General features: G+C 31.6%; 2 protein-coding genes and 2 non-coding genes across 6 annotated transcripts in view; 3 read left to right on the top strand and 1 right to left on the bottom strand.

Moving 5' to 3' along the window:
* The window catches only part of LOC105457764 (sodium-independent sulfate anion transporter-like), a 40,830-nt gene extending 24,140 nt beyond the window's left edge, over window positions 1-16,690 (bottom strand). The window contains exons 1-2 of the mRNA XM_011702610.1: window positions 16,424-16,690; window positions 16,172-16,322 (exon numbers count right to left, since the gene is read on the bottom strand). Coding sequence (XP_011700912.1) covers window positions 16,172-16,260 — 89 coding nt within the window. The 5' untranslated portion in view covers window positions 16,261-16,322; window positions 16,424-16,690. The remainder of the gene's footprint in view (window positions 1-16,171; window positions 16,323-16,423) is intronic.
* Trnas-gcu lies at window positions 523-604 on the top strand. Its single transcript has one exon. It is a non-coding gene; the product is annotated as a tRNA-Ser (tRNA).
* On the top strand, window positions 4,798-16,376 carry LOC105457765 (sodium-independent sulfate anion transporter-like). 3 transcript variants are annotated; one of them, XM_011702613.1, is made up of 10 exons: window positions 4,798-4,997; window positions 8,196-8,386; window positions 8,829-8,966; window positions 9,251-9,529; window positions 9,912-10,221; window positions 10,554-10,856; window positions 11,240-11,474; window positions 11,856-12,086; window positions 14,831-15,843; window positions 16,076-16,376. In XM_011702613.1, exons 1-9 carry the CDS (start codon window positions 4,949-4,951, stop codon window positions 14,874-14,876), a joined length of 1,782 nt encoding a protein of 593 aa, XP_011700915.1. In that variant the 5' UTR covers window positions 4,798-4,948; the 3' UTR covers window positions 14,877-15,843; window positions 16,076-16,376. The 3 variants fall into 3 exon arrangements, with proteins under 3 accessions (XP_011700915.1, XP_011700916.1, XP_011700917.1); XM_011702614.1 differs by lacking the exon at window positions 4,798-4,997 and adding an exon at window positions 7,039-7,301; XM_011702615.1 differs by lacking the exon at window positions 4,798-4,997 and having other exon boundaries at window positions 8,316-8,386; window positions 8,808-8,966.
* On the top strand, window positions 5,461-5,542 carry Trnas-aga. Its single transcript has one exon. It is a non-coding gene; the product is annotated as a tRNA-Ser (tRNA).
* Window positions 16,691-16,742: the final 52 nt, after the last annotated feature.

Here is a 16,742-nt window from a genome sequence, read left to right as displayed (position 1 = left end):
TGACTGTATCTATAAAGATGTAATATTAAATATTAATAAGAGATAAGTAATGATTTCTATCAAAATTTTTGTTAAAAAAAAATTGAAACTAATCAAAGACTCATTAAAGAATTTGTAAAGAAATATTACATTATATATATATATATATATATATATATACATATATATATATATAATATATAATATATATAATATACAATACCTAAATTTTTTTATATATTATAACATATATAATAAATACAAAAAAATATTTTTATATAATGTAATAAATATATATATCCTTCTGCTTCTATTATTATGTATATAATTAATAATTCATAGTGTAAATTTTTTTATATATAAAATTAAGTTGTTTAATAAATATTTTATAGATAAATCGAATTTTTTGTATTTCTAGACTCGCGGAAGAAATTATTGTGAAAACTTTATTCACTATTTAGGACATATATAATTTCGGTGACGGATGATTCATCTATTATAACGGACGAATTGCTTTTGCAAACGCACTTCCTTTTGGGACCAGACGAGGTGGCCGAGTGGTTAAGGCGTTGGACTGCTAATCCAATGTGCTCTGCACGCGTGGGTTCGAATCCCATCCTCGTCGTTCGCTTTTTGTTGGCTCGCGATGGCCTCTCCTGTCCGGAGCTATTGCTCGATAATCGTTATCAATCGTAATTAAATTCGTGATCGCGCAGTATGTGAATAACATGTGCGGGATATCTAAACTCGATATAATTGATTTAATAGGTTAAGTACACACGGGTAACAATTCCTCTGATATTTGTGCGAAATAATTAGCTGTGAGACAGTAGCGCATTCCTATATACATTTCTTTGAAAAAACATAAAGTTAGTTCCTGTTTTTTTTCCCGATGAGTAATTCTTCTTATTAAGATGATTCGAAAAATATTTTTTAATCTCTCTGAATAAAATAAAAAAAATTAGAATTCAATTAAACAAGCAAATCGTTCACGATCATAATGTATGAGAATTGTAAAATATTTTTGACACACATTTGTAACTAATATGAGTACTTATATAATCCATAATTTGCAAAAGATAGTACAGGAATGTTTGAACGTGTCTCTGAGAGGAATCATGTCTGCAAAAAAATTGCTTCCGAATGGTCGAACGATACGATCTTACGTAATATATATCATTATATCGATTCGCATGAATGATTTGTTGCAAAACCGACCGAATAAACCTTTTTGTCATGAATTGTGTAAATACGAAATAGAATGATCGATCCTTTCGAACATTCTGAAATAAAAGAAGGAAAAAGTACTCGCGTATTTGTTATTAACATAACATTCTCTGAATATTGATTCTAAAATAAAGAGAGCTTGATATTTATTAATATATAAGCTGTTTGTAAATATATAGATATTTAATAATTATTATTCATAATTATAAATATATATATATTTTTTAATAAAGATATTTCTAATAACAGCAATAAAAAGCAACAAATCATAATATTTATAAAAAAATGCAATTTAATATCGATGAGAAAAAAATATTACGTCAATTATGCTGCAATTGCATCACAAAAGATTTTATATGCAATTGTAGTTTTTTATAATTCTTCCTGTTAACTTTTCATAATTTGAAATTATTTTCATAAATAAATTTTCTCTGATAATTATCCTATTACAAAAATTAAGTAACATAGTTGCTAATACAGATAATGTATAACATTTGATTTTTTGTAATTTTTGCTAGTTTTAACATCAATTTTAATTGTCGAATGTTTATAAAGTTACAACAAATATTTTTGTTCTACTAATATTGTGATTATATTGTCAATTCTGTAAAAACAAAATGCATTTTTAATAAATAAATAGCGACGATACGTGTTTACAATATAAATAAATACTTATTGGCATTTTCGAGATTGTCTAGCGGAATCTTATATCTATAATAATAAAGATATTATTTCGGAAAGTAGAAGATCCGGGTTTCAACTCTGAAGATGATATTTTGCGCAATAAATTCCTTATAGATCATTTATAACATGTTTACTGGCGTCAGTAAGTTGTAGATCAATTTAATAACATCCGATTACGTTTCTAACTTTGAATAAAGATTACGTTTCAAAGATCAAACTGTGATCCGCGCGTGGTTCGAAGTATAAAACGAAATATATAAAACGCACGAAAAATTGTTAGATACGAGATCTTGCTCGACGATCGAAAATGTCAATGTTTGTTTATTCCGTGAGATTGTATTTTGAAATCGTTGACACGCCAATTTGAAATGGTAATCACAATCATCGTATTAGTAATTTCTGTGCAAAGTTTTAACGAGTTTCACAAAGAAAGAATGCTGTTTACGGATCGAATGAATATTTTCCGCATTCCGGAATTTAGCTCCGACGTCATCATCATCGTTAATATTCGGTTTTTTTTTTAATAGCATCATCTGGTGATCAAAATTAATGTGCGAGTTTGCCTCGCTCTCTGTAATTCATACTACTCTACAAAGTCTGTCGGAACAAGTACAGTTGAAACATTTAACGCAATAGAAAAATTATCGGATGATTATGTTACATTTTCAATCTCATCTTTTCCTATAATAATTTTTATGTTAACAATAGACGAGCATGAAGTAGGCTAAACACAAAGATAGATTAAATATGAGTAAAAATCATTTCTGGGTTTTCCCTGTAATATCTTTTCTTCCTCTGTTAACATTATATCGTACGTTTGCCTTAATAGTCATCAAGATTACGTTTAATTGCTTGATGACACGACGCTGATTAATTCACCGCCTCGTAGCTGTGATTCCCGTGATAATTGCAGCTTACAATGTAACGTACTAATTTTATACGTACGACGCGATCGGATAGTTATATTATTTAAATTGCAGATTAATTTAGATATCGGAGCGCCTCGTGCGCACGAAATGCGTTTCTCACGATATCGAATGTGATATACTTTCTATCAATATTTCCACACTTATGCTTTATTGATCGATTGATAAGCTAAGCAAATTCAATTTGGAATATACACATACATATATATTATTATACGTTTGAGTATCTTAAGCATATGAATATAATCAGGGAATATCCTCTAATAATACGTATGTTCTATCTATTAGTAATAGTGTATCAGGTTTATATAATTACATTCAAAATTAATCAGTTTTTTATAATATCTTAGCGCTTCCAGAGAATGTAAAATTATATATATATTTTTCATAACATTTTCCACAAATCCAAAAGAGGATCTATAGAATTATACGTATATGTTTAATCAAGCATATCTGTGCATTATGATTTATAAGTCTTTCAGACAGAAAGGTGTCACATTTATAATCACATTCAAAATTAATCGATTTTTTAGAATATTTTAGCACAAATCCAGAGAATCTAGGATTATATATATGAACATGTCTTTCTGACAGTTTGACATCTGTAACTGTTTGAAGTGGGAAAGATTAAATATTAAATATTAATATTTAATTTTTCCTATTATTAAGATCGAAGATAAAAAAACAACTCAAATCATATTAAAAAATTTATAAATTTTTTTTTACTGACAATTTTGATGCACGAGTATTTAAACAGTGTATTCATTTAAATTCTAAAATATCTAGAATATATATTTTTTTATTCAGATATTCAAGATTATGAAAAGTCTTCAGAGAAAGATGTGTCTACATACATCTGTATCAGGGAGATACAGATGTATGTAGATACATCTTTCTCTGAAGACTTTTCATAGTCTTCATATCATATAATCACTCAATTTATTTGTCTTTAACATAACTGTCGTTTAATACATAAATTGCAATAGTAACAAATTTTGTGTTAATTGTTCCAAGGCTAAAGTAGGGACAAACAATGGCAGGAAACAACGCTATCACATACTAGATTAGATTGCAATTAGTGTGTTAATCATTGCCAATTACATTGCACTTTTTCAGAGATATGCTATGTACATGCAAAATTCAAATCAATTCCGAGTAATACAAGTTCATACCGACATATTTATTAAAAAAAAGCAGTTATTTCCTACAGTTTGAATTATTTTATTTTAATGTAGATAATTTTAAAAAACGTTGTTGTGTATATATGTATTCATCCTTAATTAGTGTATATATTTTTAACGGAAGAATTAATATGTGGCTATTTAAATGCATTCATAAAATGATATAATAACATTTCACTTTATGTTCGAAATATTTTAATATTTAATTTTTTATAACAAGATTAAAAATAAATGACTTAAAGACAAAAAATTTATCTATAAAAATTTTTTAATTCTCAGAAATAGCTGATAATAAGAAAGATTTAAAAAATATTTTTGAAAACTCTAAATGCTTTTAACACTAGCTGTTATAAAGTATTTTTAAAACCATAAAAATTTGTTTAAAATATTTATTTATGTCTCTAATTATCATTCTATATTGAAATGCTTCTTTTATTCGACGATTTCAGCCTTACTAGAGAGAGTACTTATAAAAATTTGATCTGTTCTATTACTGACTCTTAGACAACATCAAAATCGAGAAAAAAAAATTGTGTTCCTTAATTATTCTTCAGAGAGAGTAAGAGAGAGAGAGAGAGAGAGAGAGAGAGAGAGAGAGAGAGAGAGAGAGAGAGAGAGAAAAGCTGGTTTCATTATGTTGTATATCGAATTTATTATGCAACAGTACTATGTTCAGCTATATAAGATAAAGAAAAAATTAGAAGTGATATCACATGTATGTATATGTATATATGTGCACGCGTCATATGTCGAGCGACAAGCAGGCTCGAGGCCGCAAAGGATACGATACGCCACGTATATCGCTCATGAACTGTCGTGGACTATGCACGTGATCGCGCTCGATCGCGTGTGCTCTGCTTTATCGACATTCTCTAGTCGAAGAATTACATGGCTCGAATCATCGTACGTTCTTCGCGTTTCTCTAGTATGTAGCACGTCTGATTTCGCGAAATGTCGCTTTTACGAGGAAGATTCGACGAAACGACACCGCTCCTTTCGAGTAAGTTCCGCTTCGACTCTTTCGGACGCGTTTCTTGTGCCAAGCGTCATTGCTATCATCCTCGATTTCGATCGAACTGTCACTTCCGTGTCATTCCCACAATGTATACATTATTATCATGACGCAAATGTAAAGATCATTCGATCACCTCAGGAGAGCGTTCTCATATATGTGTTTTGTATGTTTTGTATTACTTATTATATCATTTCAATTTATTTTTTTATTTATTATACATTGATTTTCATTGCAAAGTGTTTTATTATTTATAATTTGTGTTTTTATTCTTTAATTATTTTAAATATATTTAAAAGCAATGCGCATTTGTTTCTATTACTTATACTTATATCACGAATTTTTTATGGTTTTATTGTCTATTATAATTTTTATTATAGGCAAGTTTAGTCGCAATATTTGATATTCATGAAAATAGTACTATTGTTAAAGAAAATTTATAACCGTTGTAGCAGTCGTGGCCGAGTGGTTAAGGCGTCTGACTAGAAATCAGATTCCCTCTGGGAGTGTAGGTTCGAGTCCTACCGACTGCGGAAATTGAATTTTTTTTTATAGAAAAATAACTAGAGACATGAGATGTGAATAAATAAAAATTTGACCAAGAAACTCTCTAATGTTTTCCTGGAAGAATTTTTTACTAAGAATTTTTTGAGAAAATATATAGAGATATTATAGTTGTGTTTACTGCGAATACTGAAAATCTATATTCTATAATTCACGTTACGTATACTGTTTTTCAGTACTCGTAGTGAATAACGCAACGCAGCCTATAGTTTATAAGAATAATGCACTTTTTGAAAAAAAAAAATTAACTCGAAACACATTTTTTGCAATTTGTATTACAAAAATGACGATGTATACGTATAATCTAATTAATTTATCGAGGAAATTATTTTTTAATATAATATAACACATGTGAGGAATGCCGTAAATAAAAGAAAAAAGATATTTATATAAAGAACAAATATTTTACATAACTAAATACATTACTTCTACGAATGTGAATCATATCGTGTCATCTCTTTAATTAACAACCTAATGAGTGAATAATTAGAGACAAAAAAAAATTGTTACGTCAAACAGTTAACCGACAATATTGTTTCTTTGTTTTCCGTTATCAGAATCTCCCAGACAGCGGCGTATCCTATTAACTGTTTATTTACTCTTCTCATCACGTATAATAGCATCCGTATGTACTTGGTAAATATGTCAGATCATTGACGCGGTATGCTCTGGTGATTAATGAAAATCTCGCTACCATGTGCATGTCTCGAAGCAAGTAACTAATTAATCTTGGCTTTGTTTTTCCTTCCTCCAGACAGAAAATTTGATAATTATATCATCAAAAGAGAGTTCAAATACATAGATATACATATATGTGTATATGCACGTAAAAACATGTATAAACCTACTGCTAAAATAGGTAATATATATTTTTTGAAATTAAAGAATTTATAAATCGATATATTTTAATAAAATATAAACTTGCTAAAATAGGTAATATATATATTTTTTAAATTTAAAGAATTTATAAACCAATATATTTTAATAAAACATTAATGACATTGTCAATTATTTTTTAACATCAGATTTATAAAACGTAAAAATTTCTAAAAAAAATTATAATTAAAGCACAATGCTTGAGCATATAATTTCTTTATTAACATCTAAACATAATTAAAAATCCTGACGATTAGAACTGCCGATAGATTTAATGTTGCGTGAAAGATGTGTTAATTCCGCATGATCTTTCTACACAGATCTTTCTCACGTGACGCTCACGAATGGGTCTGTGTATGCTCATATGTGTGCCGCTGTGTATATTGATAGTACCGTTGCGACATTATCACATGATATGCGAATTAATACCTCGAGAATTATGCCGTTGTTAAATATTTTACGAGATTGTAATGCTAAATTGACTGTTTCTTTCGATTGTTTATCGTTTGTTTGAAAAAAAATCTTATCTCAATGATCGCCATATGGCACATTTAATGCGTTATCGCAAGCTGCTAATCAACTTGAAAAATCATTGCATTCCGCGTAGTGGTGGATTATCAAGAGTACTAAAGGTATCAGTGTTTAGTGAACACTGTGCTGAAGAAGAAGTCTTTTATCCAACAATTGTCATTTAATAGGTTTTTTGTCTCTTTTCAAAAGTTCATGTTGAGTTATATAGTGAAAGTTATACAGTTTTATACATGTCAATTTCGCGATTGTGTGAAAAATTTCAGCAGAACATTATTTTACTTATACTCTGAAAACTAAAGTGTATCGAGACTATGACACTGTGTATGTATAATTCATTAAATAATTAATAGACGTTGTTCAATTATTATATATATTATATATAATTATACATATTATATAAATATTACTTATATTATACAAATATTATATAAATATGATATGCAATTATATATATTATATATTTTAGTGCAATAAATTTATATTATTTAATAGAATATCAAAGCCGGTTATTAATAGAAAGAAGTATTTGCACGCGTTGCAATTTTGTAGTATCATGTTTGCGCGGCCTTCGATATCGCAACTATCGTCACAGCATTGAGAGGCGTGACTATGATTAGTTTTGTAGTTTTGCAATTCCTGATATGAATACAGTAGCTATGATGATAAGTCGATAATGATGCTTAGATATCGTTAATGTATTTCGCGTTCGACAAACATGTATTTTGATAAATAACCAGTTAAATAACGTAGAAAAACTGATGTCTATATAATAAATCTCGTTTATCTGTCTTTATTTAATGAGTGAAAATAAATATATTAAATGTTAGCATCTTTTTTATAAATGAAAACTTCATGGATAATTTATCTTCGCAATTTTCGAATTTTTGATATCTTGTTCTAAAGTTGAAATTTTATGATATTTAAAATCAAGTTATATAAAAAAATAAATATTAATGCTTTTATATTATTATAATAACATTTTTCATTTAAATTTTGAATAAATTATTATCTTTAGATATTATTATCATAGTTACTCCTTCCAAATATTTATTATTTTTATTAAATAATCGAATTAACATTTCCAGGCATCTTTATACGGATTTTAATTACAAAATTTATTATAAACTTTAATTACAAAATTGGAATTTTTTAATTTTTGCTTCAAATAATTTTGCAATCATTTTTGTTTTCACGTGTTCATTATATAAATCATAGGGCCGAACGTTGCACTCTCTCAAAGTTGCAACCTCAAGGGGCTTCTCCTACGGAGGATACCGATTCTAGCATGGCTACCTCTGTACAGTTGGAGCAAACTTCTGCAGGACACTTTGGCAGGGTTGACAGTGGGTCTGACCGCGATACCGCAGGGCATAGCGTATGCAATAGTGGCTGGACTTCCGGCACAGGTGGGTACACGATACGAGCGTATACTTGCAACTGTGTACTTGCTGCACACAAACTTCCTTCTGCGTATGATGTTCGAATTAAAGCTGTCGTTAAATTTCAACATACTTTAGCATGAGCGATAAATTCTCCGAAAAATCCATTAAAATACCTTAACCATATCCTCGAATGTTAAAACTATTTGGAACAGAAATATCAATTCCCTGCATTTAACTACAGTTCCCAAACAATTTTCGAATAAACCGTAAAGAGTTAATTCACGGTTATAAAACTCACGACGATCCTAATTTGAAAACGGTACACTCGTGGAACTATAATACGCAATTTTTTCGCTCGGTTAATTAAATCTCTCGAGTATTTTGACAAACTCTCCAACGAGCGACCAATCTAACGTACGACAGTTGGAAAGACAATTCTCGTTAGGTGAACTTTTGAAAACTTCAGTACGGCCTGTACAGCAGTTTCATGGGTTGCTTCGTCTATCTAATCTTCGGTAGTAGCAAGGATGTAACAGTGGGACCTACTGCGATAATGGCATTAATGGTACAAAAGTACGTGACCGATCTGGGAGAGGATCTCGCCGTAAGTGACGCTTATTAATTCTCGTCCAACATTTCGAAACTTAATTTTATTCTTTATACAGTATACAATTACTTTTTATTTAATATGTTCGTCTCGTGTCGAGGTAATATAATTTATTCAATGTACTCTCTTTTGTTCTAATTAATATATTCGTTTTGCGTCTCTATTTTTAAATTACTCGCTTAAACTTGTAATTATTTTATTATCCGTGATTGTGATCTTGTTGCAAGATAAGTATTTCACTTTAATTTTTTTGTATGAGATCCGGATGAAATCGTTTTCAGGTGCTCATGTGTTTCTTATCAGGCGTTGTGATCACAATCCTGGGCGTGCTTCATTTGGGATTTCTCGTCGACTTCATAAGCATGCCTGTAATTTGCGGCTTCAGTAATGCCGCGGCGATTATTATCGCTACTTCTCAATTAGGTACCTTGCTGGGTATAAAAGGGCGCAGCGACTCCTTCATCGATTCTATTTCAAAGGTTGTTAATCACATAAATGAAACCCAACCTTGGGACACAGTGCTAGGAGTGTGCTCGATGGTGGTATTGGTTCTTTTTAAGGTACAATCGATTAAGTTGTCGAATTATTACAAAGATTATCAAAAAAAATCATTCTTAGGAAGGATTTTTAATACATATTTTAGCATTTTTAATCGCAAACTTTCTCATTATTAAATCAATATTTTTTATTGTTCGCGCATGAAATTTAACGGGTTATTTGTAAGTTTTTTTTTAACTATACAAATTTCAATCGGATTAATTAATCGTTTCTGAAAAAATCTTATTTTTAAATTCAGATTAAGTGTCAGAGTAATTATTGCAGAGTCTCCTTAAATATTTTAATAAAAAAACAAATGCGCGTTTTTTATTGTGATGCGGTTATTTTTTTAGTAAGATACAATGAAAAAGTGTATAATTAATAGAATAAAATATTCAAAAATAGAAACTGCCCGGCAAGAAGCTGGGAACTCCTTTCGAAAAATTCATGTGGCTAATCTCCTTGGCCAGAAACGCTATAGTCGTGATGGTTGGAACTCTCATAGCTTACGTGCTATATTCTCACGAAATCAAGCCCTTTCAAATTACGGGCAACATAACGGCGGGTTTGCCATCGTTTTCCCTACCTCCGTTTACCGTCGTGAACGGAAACCGTACGTATACCTTCGCAGATGCAGTCGGCGAACTTGGCAGCGGCATCCTTTCGATACCACTCATCGCCATCTTGGAGAGCATCGCCATCGCTAAAGCATTTGGTGAGTAAATACTGCTAGCACATTTATATAAAAGGGTCCCATTTCGATTAAGTCCCAGAGGGAAATAACTACAATCAATAATGATATGATTTGCTTTTTTTGAAATCTCGCAATAATTTTGAAAGAAATCGTCACGAATCATTCGTTGATTTCTGACGCGTAAATTTTCTTAAATGTCTGCTCTCTCGAAGGGAAAAGAATAGATTCCTATCTCGTTGCAAGATGCATTTTTGGAAATTATCGAGTTATCGGATTCTTGAGCTATTTTCTTCAATGATAGTTTATGAAGCGAAATTTCATGACATGTCCGAAAACTTTTGACAAATTTGCAGCGAAAGGAAAGGCTCTTGACGCCAATCAAGAGATGCTTGCGCTTGGCCTTTGCAACATATGCGGTAGCTTCGTGAGATCGATGCCCGTGACTGGAAGCTTCACTCGTACCGCCGTTAACAATGCGTCCGGCGTGAAAACGCCGATGAGTGGTGTTATCACCGGCGCTTTGGTGCTTCTGGCATGCGGCCTGTTGACATCTACTTTCAAATTTATCCCCAAAGCCACGTTGGCGGCTGTCATCATAATCGCGATGTTCTACATGTTCGAAACGCATATTTTTGTTGTTCTTTGGAGAACAAAAAGTAAGCTATTAATTATTTATAAATATTTTCCAAATATCTCTAAATTATTATGCCGTTCGATACTTTCCAGACTTTTTTTAATTATAACTGAGAATTATTTATTAATCAATTTAAAAATTTGAAAGTAATTGTAATATATTTTATGTTCCCATAAATTAAAAAGTAAAAAAAATAAGTTCTAATTAAATAAAAATAAATGCTTTCTTTAAGTAGGATTACTATTTTTTAACTGTAATTATACGTTAAATTCTATTGTTCTTACGATTAAGATGCAAAAATAATACAACACTCGATCGAGAAAGTTAGCTCGTTATAAAATATCTGGCGCGGTTAATCAAGTTTCTCTAAGATTAACTGTCTCCTCTTTCTCTGACGTTGGACAGAAATCGATCTAGTGCCGTTGATAGTGACGTTATTATGTTGCTTGGCGGTCGGCTTGGAGTACGGTATGATCGCTGGGATTGCGGTAAATCTAATTCTCTTACTCTATTTCGCGGCCCGACCTGGGTTATTGATCGAAGAGCGAATCGTTGATGGCTTGACCGTACTCTTCGTATCGCCGAAGCAATCCCTAAGCTTCCCAGCGGCGGAGTACCTTCGAGAGCGAGTAATGTCGTGGTAAGTCCCACCGCAAATCCGCGTAAGAAACGGTTCGGTCGCGCGCGTATACTAGGTGCCTCGATAAAAGGGTCAAATGCCGCAAATTTTTAAACAGCATTCAATGTCTTGCCAAGTTGAATAAATACTTCGTTGAATTCACGACAAATAATATTATTTTCTTTTATATGTTTTTTTTTATATCGTAGCTTAAATTGAGAGCGAGAAACTTTTCATTTTCGAAAAAATATTAAAGTCTCGATGTTTTTCTTATGAAAAAATTAATCCATGTTTTGCAAAAAGCAATACTATACGCGCGTTTTACGCTTTTTTTTGCATATATAACATCTTGTATTTTAGAAAGACAGTTATTTCGAAATTGCGACTTTGTTGCGTATCTAGGTGCGACAAGAGGCCGATAAGTTTGCCAGTGATAGTGGAGGGTCGTCACGTACTCAGGATTGATGCCACAGTCGCGAAAAATCTGGCATTGCTCCTGTCGGATCTCACCGCGCGGAATCAGAATATCATTTTGTGGAATTGGTGCGAAGACGCGAGACAAACTTTGATAAGTTATGATCCGTCGCTCGCGACCTATTGCAGTTCGTCCAGCAGCATAACGCAGATTTTCAGGTAAAAAATTTCAATCCTCGCTTTGTCTCGCGGAAAAATTGCTTGTTTACAAATAGAGTTTCTGAAAATTATATTAGACATTTTTTCTTTAGAGTGTGTCTCGCTAACGTTTCTTTTTCTAACGAATTGAAAATTTAATGCTTTTGCAATTTTTGATAATGGATAAATCTAATAAATATTTTGGTATTTTTGTACGATCAATACCAATGGTATTTTTACGTTCGTTAATGATATAAATATAATCTTCTTTTCTCATCGAGTTCTCAAGTAAAATCATGAATGAAAATACTTTGAGGTAAAAAGTGTAAGTGCATCATAGCATTTTGAAAATTTACAAGTATTTATAGCAAAATATAAAAAAAAAGGTTTATAATAGTAGATTTATAAAAAAAATAAAATAAATACTTCTTTCGATTTTTTTGTATTATTTTTGAAAATTAAATAAGATAAATTTGATTATTATATTTAAAATATACAAGTAATTTTAAATCTGTTTCTGAAAGTTCTATCATAATCGTTTTTATATCGAGTTTTATTGAAGTTGTATCCTACTTTTGTGTCATCGGAGTTAACGCCATGACGCATTAGTTCGCAAGTTTACGGACCGCATATTTCTCTTCTCGATACTCGAGGGAAGAGGCCGTATGGCGTTTCGAAATTTTCCGCGCTTTATCAGGCTCGACGTGACGCGCGCGAGTTTGCAAATTTACGAGCCCTTGCGCTTTTGAGGAGGGCACATCCGATGGTACTCGGGGGGTTAATGGATTGTGGCGTCTCTGGAAATTTCCGTATTATCAAACTCGATGAGACGTGACGTTTAGCGAAAGCACATTTACGAAGAAAAAAATCTATAGTTTCGCTACTTTTTTTCGAGAAAAAAGGGAAGAAAGATAAAAGATAATTCTTCTCGAAGGTCGCTTAATAACTGACATGTTTCGTTCGATCGAAGGAACTTCCCCAAGTTATTCGCGGAAGGCATTTATGCATGTTTCTGAATTTAAATTCTGAGCGAATCATATAACAGTAGATTTTATATAACAGAAATATATAACAGAAAATTTTGCAGCACACAACCATGCACGGTATCTAATTATAATTAATAAAATGAATATTTTGAAAACTAAGACGGGCCAGACAGTTTTCTTTTTATGATATTTTAAGACTTCAAGGAAAGAATATTTGATCAAAATATTTCGTGTCCAGTGCCAGATTCGCCAGAGTAGGCAAAAGTGTTCAAAAAATTATAATAAAAATTATTATATTATATATTTTTTAAATAAATTAAAGAAATGATAAAGAGATGATCCTTGTATCATTTCGACACGTTCACAAACATTATTTTAATAAAGTCATTTCCTCCTGAAAATGTCATAAAGTACATCATCGTAAAAATATCCGACCTAATTCAATTTCCAAGATACTTTTATTCCATTGATTACAATTGAACACCCTGTGCATGCAGTTTCGATCGAACATCGTGGGCATTTACGCGGCGACCTATATCATCACGTATGCGCATACCGAATCACTTATGACAACCCCTCTTCCCCTCCTCCTACCACCGGTACCAGAGGTATTACACTTCGAACGTACACCATATTGTTTCTATCGTGTAACGGCCGCGGCGGGACGGTGGTTGATATAACAGCTCGCAGGGTTCTAAACTCGTTTCATTTCGTATATAGAAAACAAATCTCCGCTTCGCGCATCGGTATGCAGCTGACAGCTATTAATTTGTCATCAAAGTTCTGCGATGTATTAGTAGAATCAATCAATTCGTTCTGAATCATTCCCAATCTGACATTAATTTTATATATATGTATATATATATATATATATATATGTATATAGTATATATATATATATATATATATATAAAATTTATTATTTAATTATAATATATTAAATGTGAAACTATAAGAAAATATATAAACTAAATTTACATAAAAATTAAAAAACTCTATTATAACTCTATTACTTAAAACAATATAACTGACATACTTCAATCAAATATACTTTATAAATATAAAATTAAATTTAGAAATGAAATGTAAATATTAATATTAAAAATAGCTATTATAAAATGGAATAACTTTGATCTAAATCTGAAAATGTTGATGGCAGCTTTTTTAGTTAGAGAATATAACAACTTATTTATAATTCACGCTCTTGCGTAAACAAATAGGAGTATCTATAATGCATAGTTATTTGTTTCGCTAAGTGTAATAATATAACCTTGCTAATTTCATTTGAGTATCTTATATTAAAATTTTCTAAATTCCGTTAAGTATATATTTTTATATCCATAAAGATTTATAGTGGAGATAGTTAATATATAAAATTAAATAACACATATAATAACTGAATAAAGTTTTCTTTCTTGAATATATTATTACGGACATTTCTACGTAGAATTCTGACGACCTAGTGTGTGTATGTGTGTGTGTGTGAGAAAAACTATTTTTGTTATGATTATTCTAATTCAATTTATCGATTATTTCACTTTAAATATTATTCGTTTACAAACTTCCATTATTTATTTTTCGCTCACAAACATAATACGTGCCGTCCGCGCGTACAACTGATATCTTTACTTTGCAATTTTAGATAAAAAGAAACTTAATTTAATATAAAAATATTCCATATGCAGCACAATATTTTATATGCAGAATAAATATACATGTATTTTACGTTCGAATAACTTTCGGACAATAATCAGGTATGCATCACTTTTCTGTTTTCAGACGAGACCGTGATATGCTAATTGAGCCGATAGAGCTACCGCCATAACAGATATTGTGTTCATTATGTTCCTAGGAATAAATTACTCAATCGCGCAATTTTTTACCAAAATTTTTTTAAGTGCAACGTTGATATGTACGTAATGATAAGAATATTAAATATAACTTTCGAAAATAATTGCAATTTTCTTATGTAATCGTAGCGTTCCCCTTGTGCATTCTGTAGTGAAATTCACTACGTGAACACACATAGCTGGTAAAGGGATAATGCGATCAACCGGGATACATGTAGATTATTGATAATATTATTTTTATCGTCAGGAAAGCGATGGACGTGTTACATCAACGACAAGGGTTGTTACCCTTCATTTTTATCACGTCCCTTTATAGAACGAGCGATCTTTTTCTGGATCAGTTGTTAATATGCTATCCAAGATTATCGACTGAAATTATAAAGAACTCTCTACACACAACCAGTATCATAACTTACAATCGTATATTCTCTCTTCTGTCTTTCTTTTTCTACCTTTCTTTTTTCTTCCTCTCTTATATATGCGCAGAATTCGCGGATTAAAATATTATGAGAAAGAAATTTTTTCCAGAAATTAAGAATTAAAAGTTCTTGGCAATTTTTTATTCCAAGTAAAAATTTGCGACTTGTAATACTTAAAATTGTTCAACGTACCGCAGACTGCGATTAAAAAAACGATCATCCGGTCTGCAGATTGCGCGTTCAACGGCCGCGTTCTCATTAAAAAAGATCGTTACTGCCCGCTATATTACGCCATGTACAATGACCGTGTGAATACGATCCATCGAAATATCGATCGTAAATTAGTATGCATAAGCGAGCGGCAGGATAATTTTTTGTCTAACATCGATAAATGGATGAAGTACACGGCCATTGCACGGTACACGTGAGTCATGGACAGTCGTTTAATCGCGGCTCGTAAATGGCCACTAAAAAAATTCTCGTCATTCAGGATCTGTTAATGTTATTCGGGACAAAATATCGCGTAAATACATTTATTACTTAATTTTTTTAAATCTCTTTTTTACTGTTATTAATATTTATTTGCAAATTTATATGTATGTGTGTAAAAATGTTGGAATAGAAGCATCTTCAATGCTCCATTTTTTCCTAAAATTAATGTATAAATATGTCTATATAATTATATACATATAATTATATACCTCAAGTCCTCATAAATATATTTGTATATAATAGAGAAATTATTCCAATTACAGATTAAAGACGCTTACACATACGACGCGGCCTCGACTCGCGATCAGAGTCCTCTCCTCGGTGAAGTAAACAAATTTCGCGTGAGAATTATTACGTACCTAAACGACACGCATTTTGCGTCGTCGATGTGAGGCTCGCTAATAGCAGAGAGCATTTCTCGTTCGTTCGTCGAAGATCGCCAAATCATCAATCCATTCGTGGCGTCGCGCGCTGCGTCGTGTTCGTGGCATCCTCAATCCTTCTTTTTTCCTAAAATGAATGTATATGTCAATATAATTATATACATATAATTATATACCTCAAGTCCTCATAAATATATTTGTATATAATAGAGAAATTATTCCAATTACAGATTACAGATGTGGCGCTGACGCGTACGACGCGGCCGCGACTCGCGAGAGTCCTCTCCTCGGTGAAGTAAACAAATTTCGCGTGAGAATTATTACGTACCTAAACGACATGCATTTTAATTGCGTCGCCGATGCGAGGCTCGCTAATAGCAGAGATCATTTCTCGTTCGCTCATCGAAGACGATCACTAAATCATCAATCCATTCGTCGCGTCGCGCGCCGCGTCGCGTTCGTGATCCCCGTACATACCTCCGTACGCGCCCCTTCGACTGCAGGTGGACGCGCAAGCGTATAAACGACGCGTCTCGGCGGCCAATCG

The sequence above is a fragment of the Wasmannia auropunctata genome, unplaced genomic scaffold (genome assembly GCF_000956235.1).
Source record: "Wasmannia auropunctata unplaced genomic scaffold, wasmannia.A_1.0 LD335047.1, whole genome shotgun sequence".
Taxonomy (NCBI): domain Eukaryota; kingdom Metazoa; phylum Arthropoda; class Insecta; order Hymenoptera; family Formicidae; genus Wasmannia; species Wasmannia auropunctata.
This window is presented reverse-complemented; position numbering and strand designations above follow the sequence as displayed.

Bases quoted from the DNA above. Each gene is read 5' to 3' on its own strand.
- LOC105457765 (XM_011702613.1), top strand. From the start codon at position 4,949: ATGTCGCTTTTACGAGGAAGATTCGACGAAACGACACCGCTCCTTTCG. The intron at 8,967-9,250 runs GTAAGTGACGCT...AATCGTTTTCAG, and splicing joins ATCTGGGAGAGGATCTCGCC to GTGCTCATGTGTTTCTTATC. The intron at 10,222-10,553 runs GTGAGTAAATAC...ACAAATTTGCAG, and splicing joins CGCCATCGCTAAAGCATTTG to CGAAAGGAAAGGCTCTTGAC.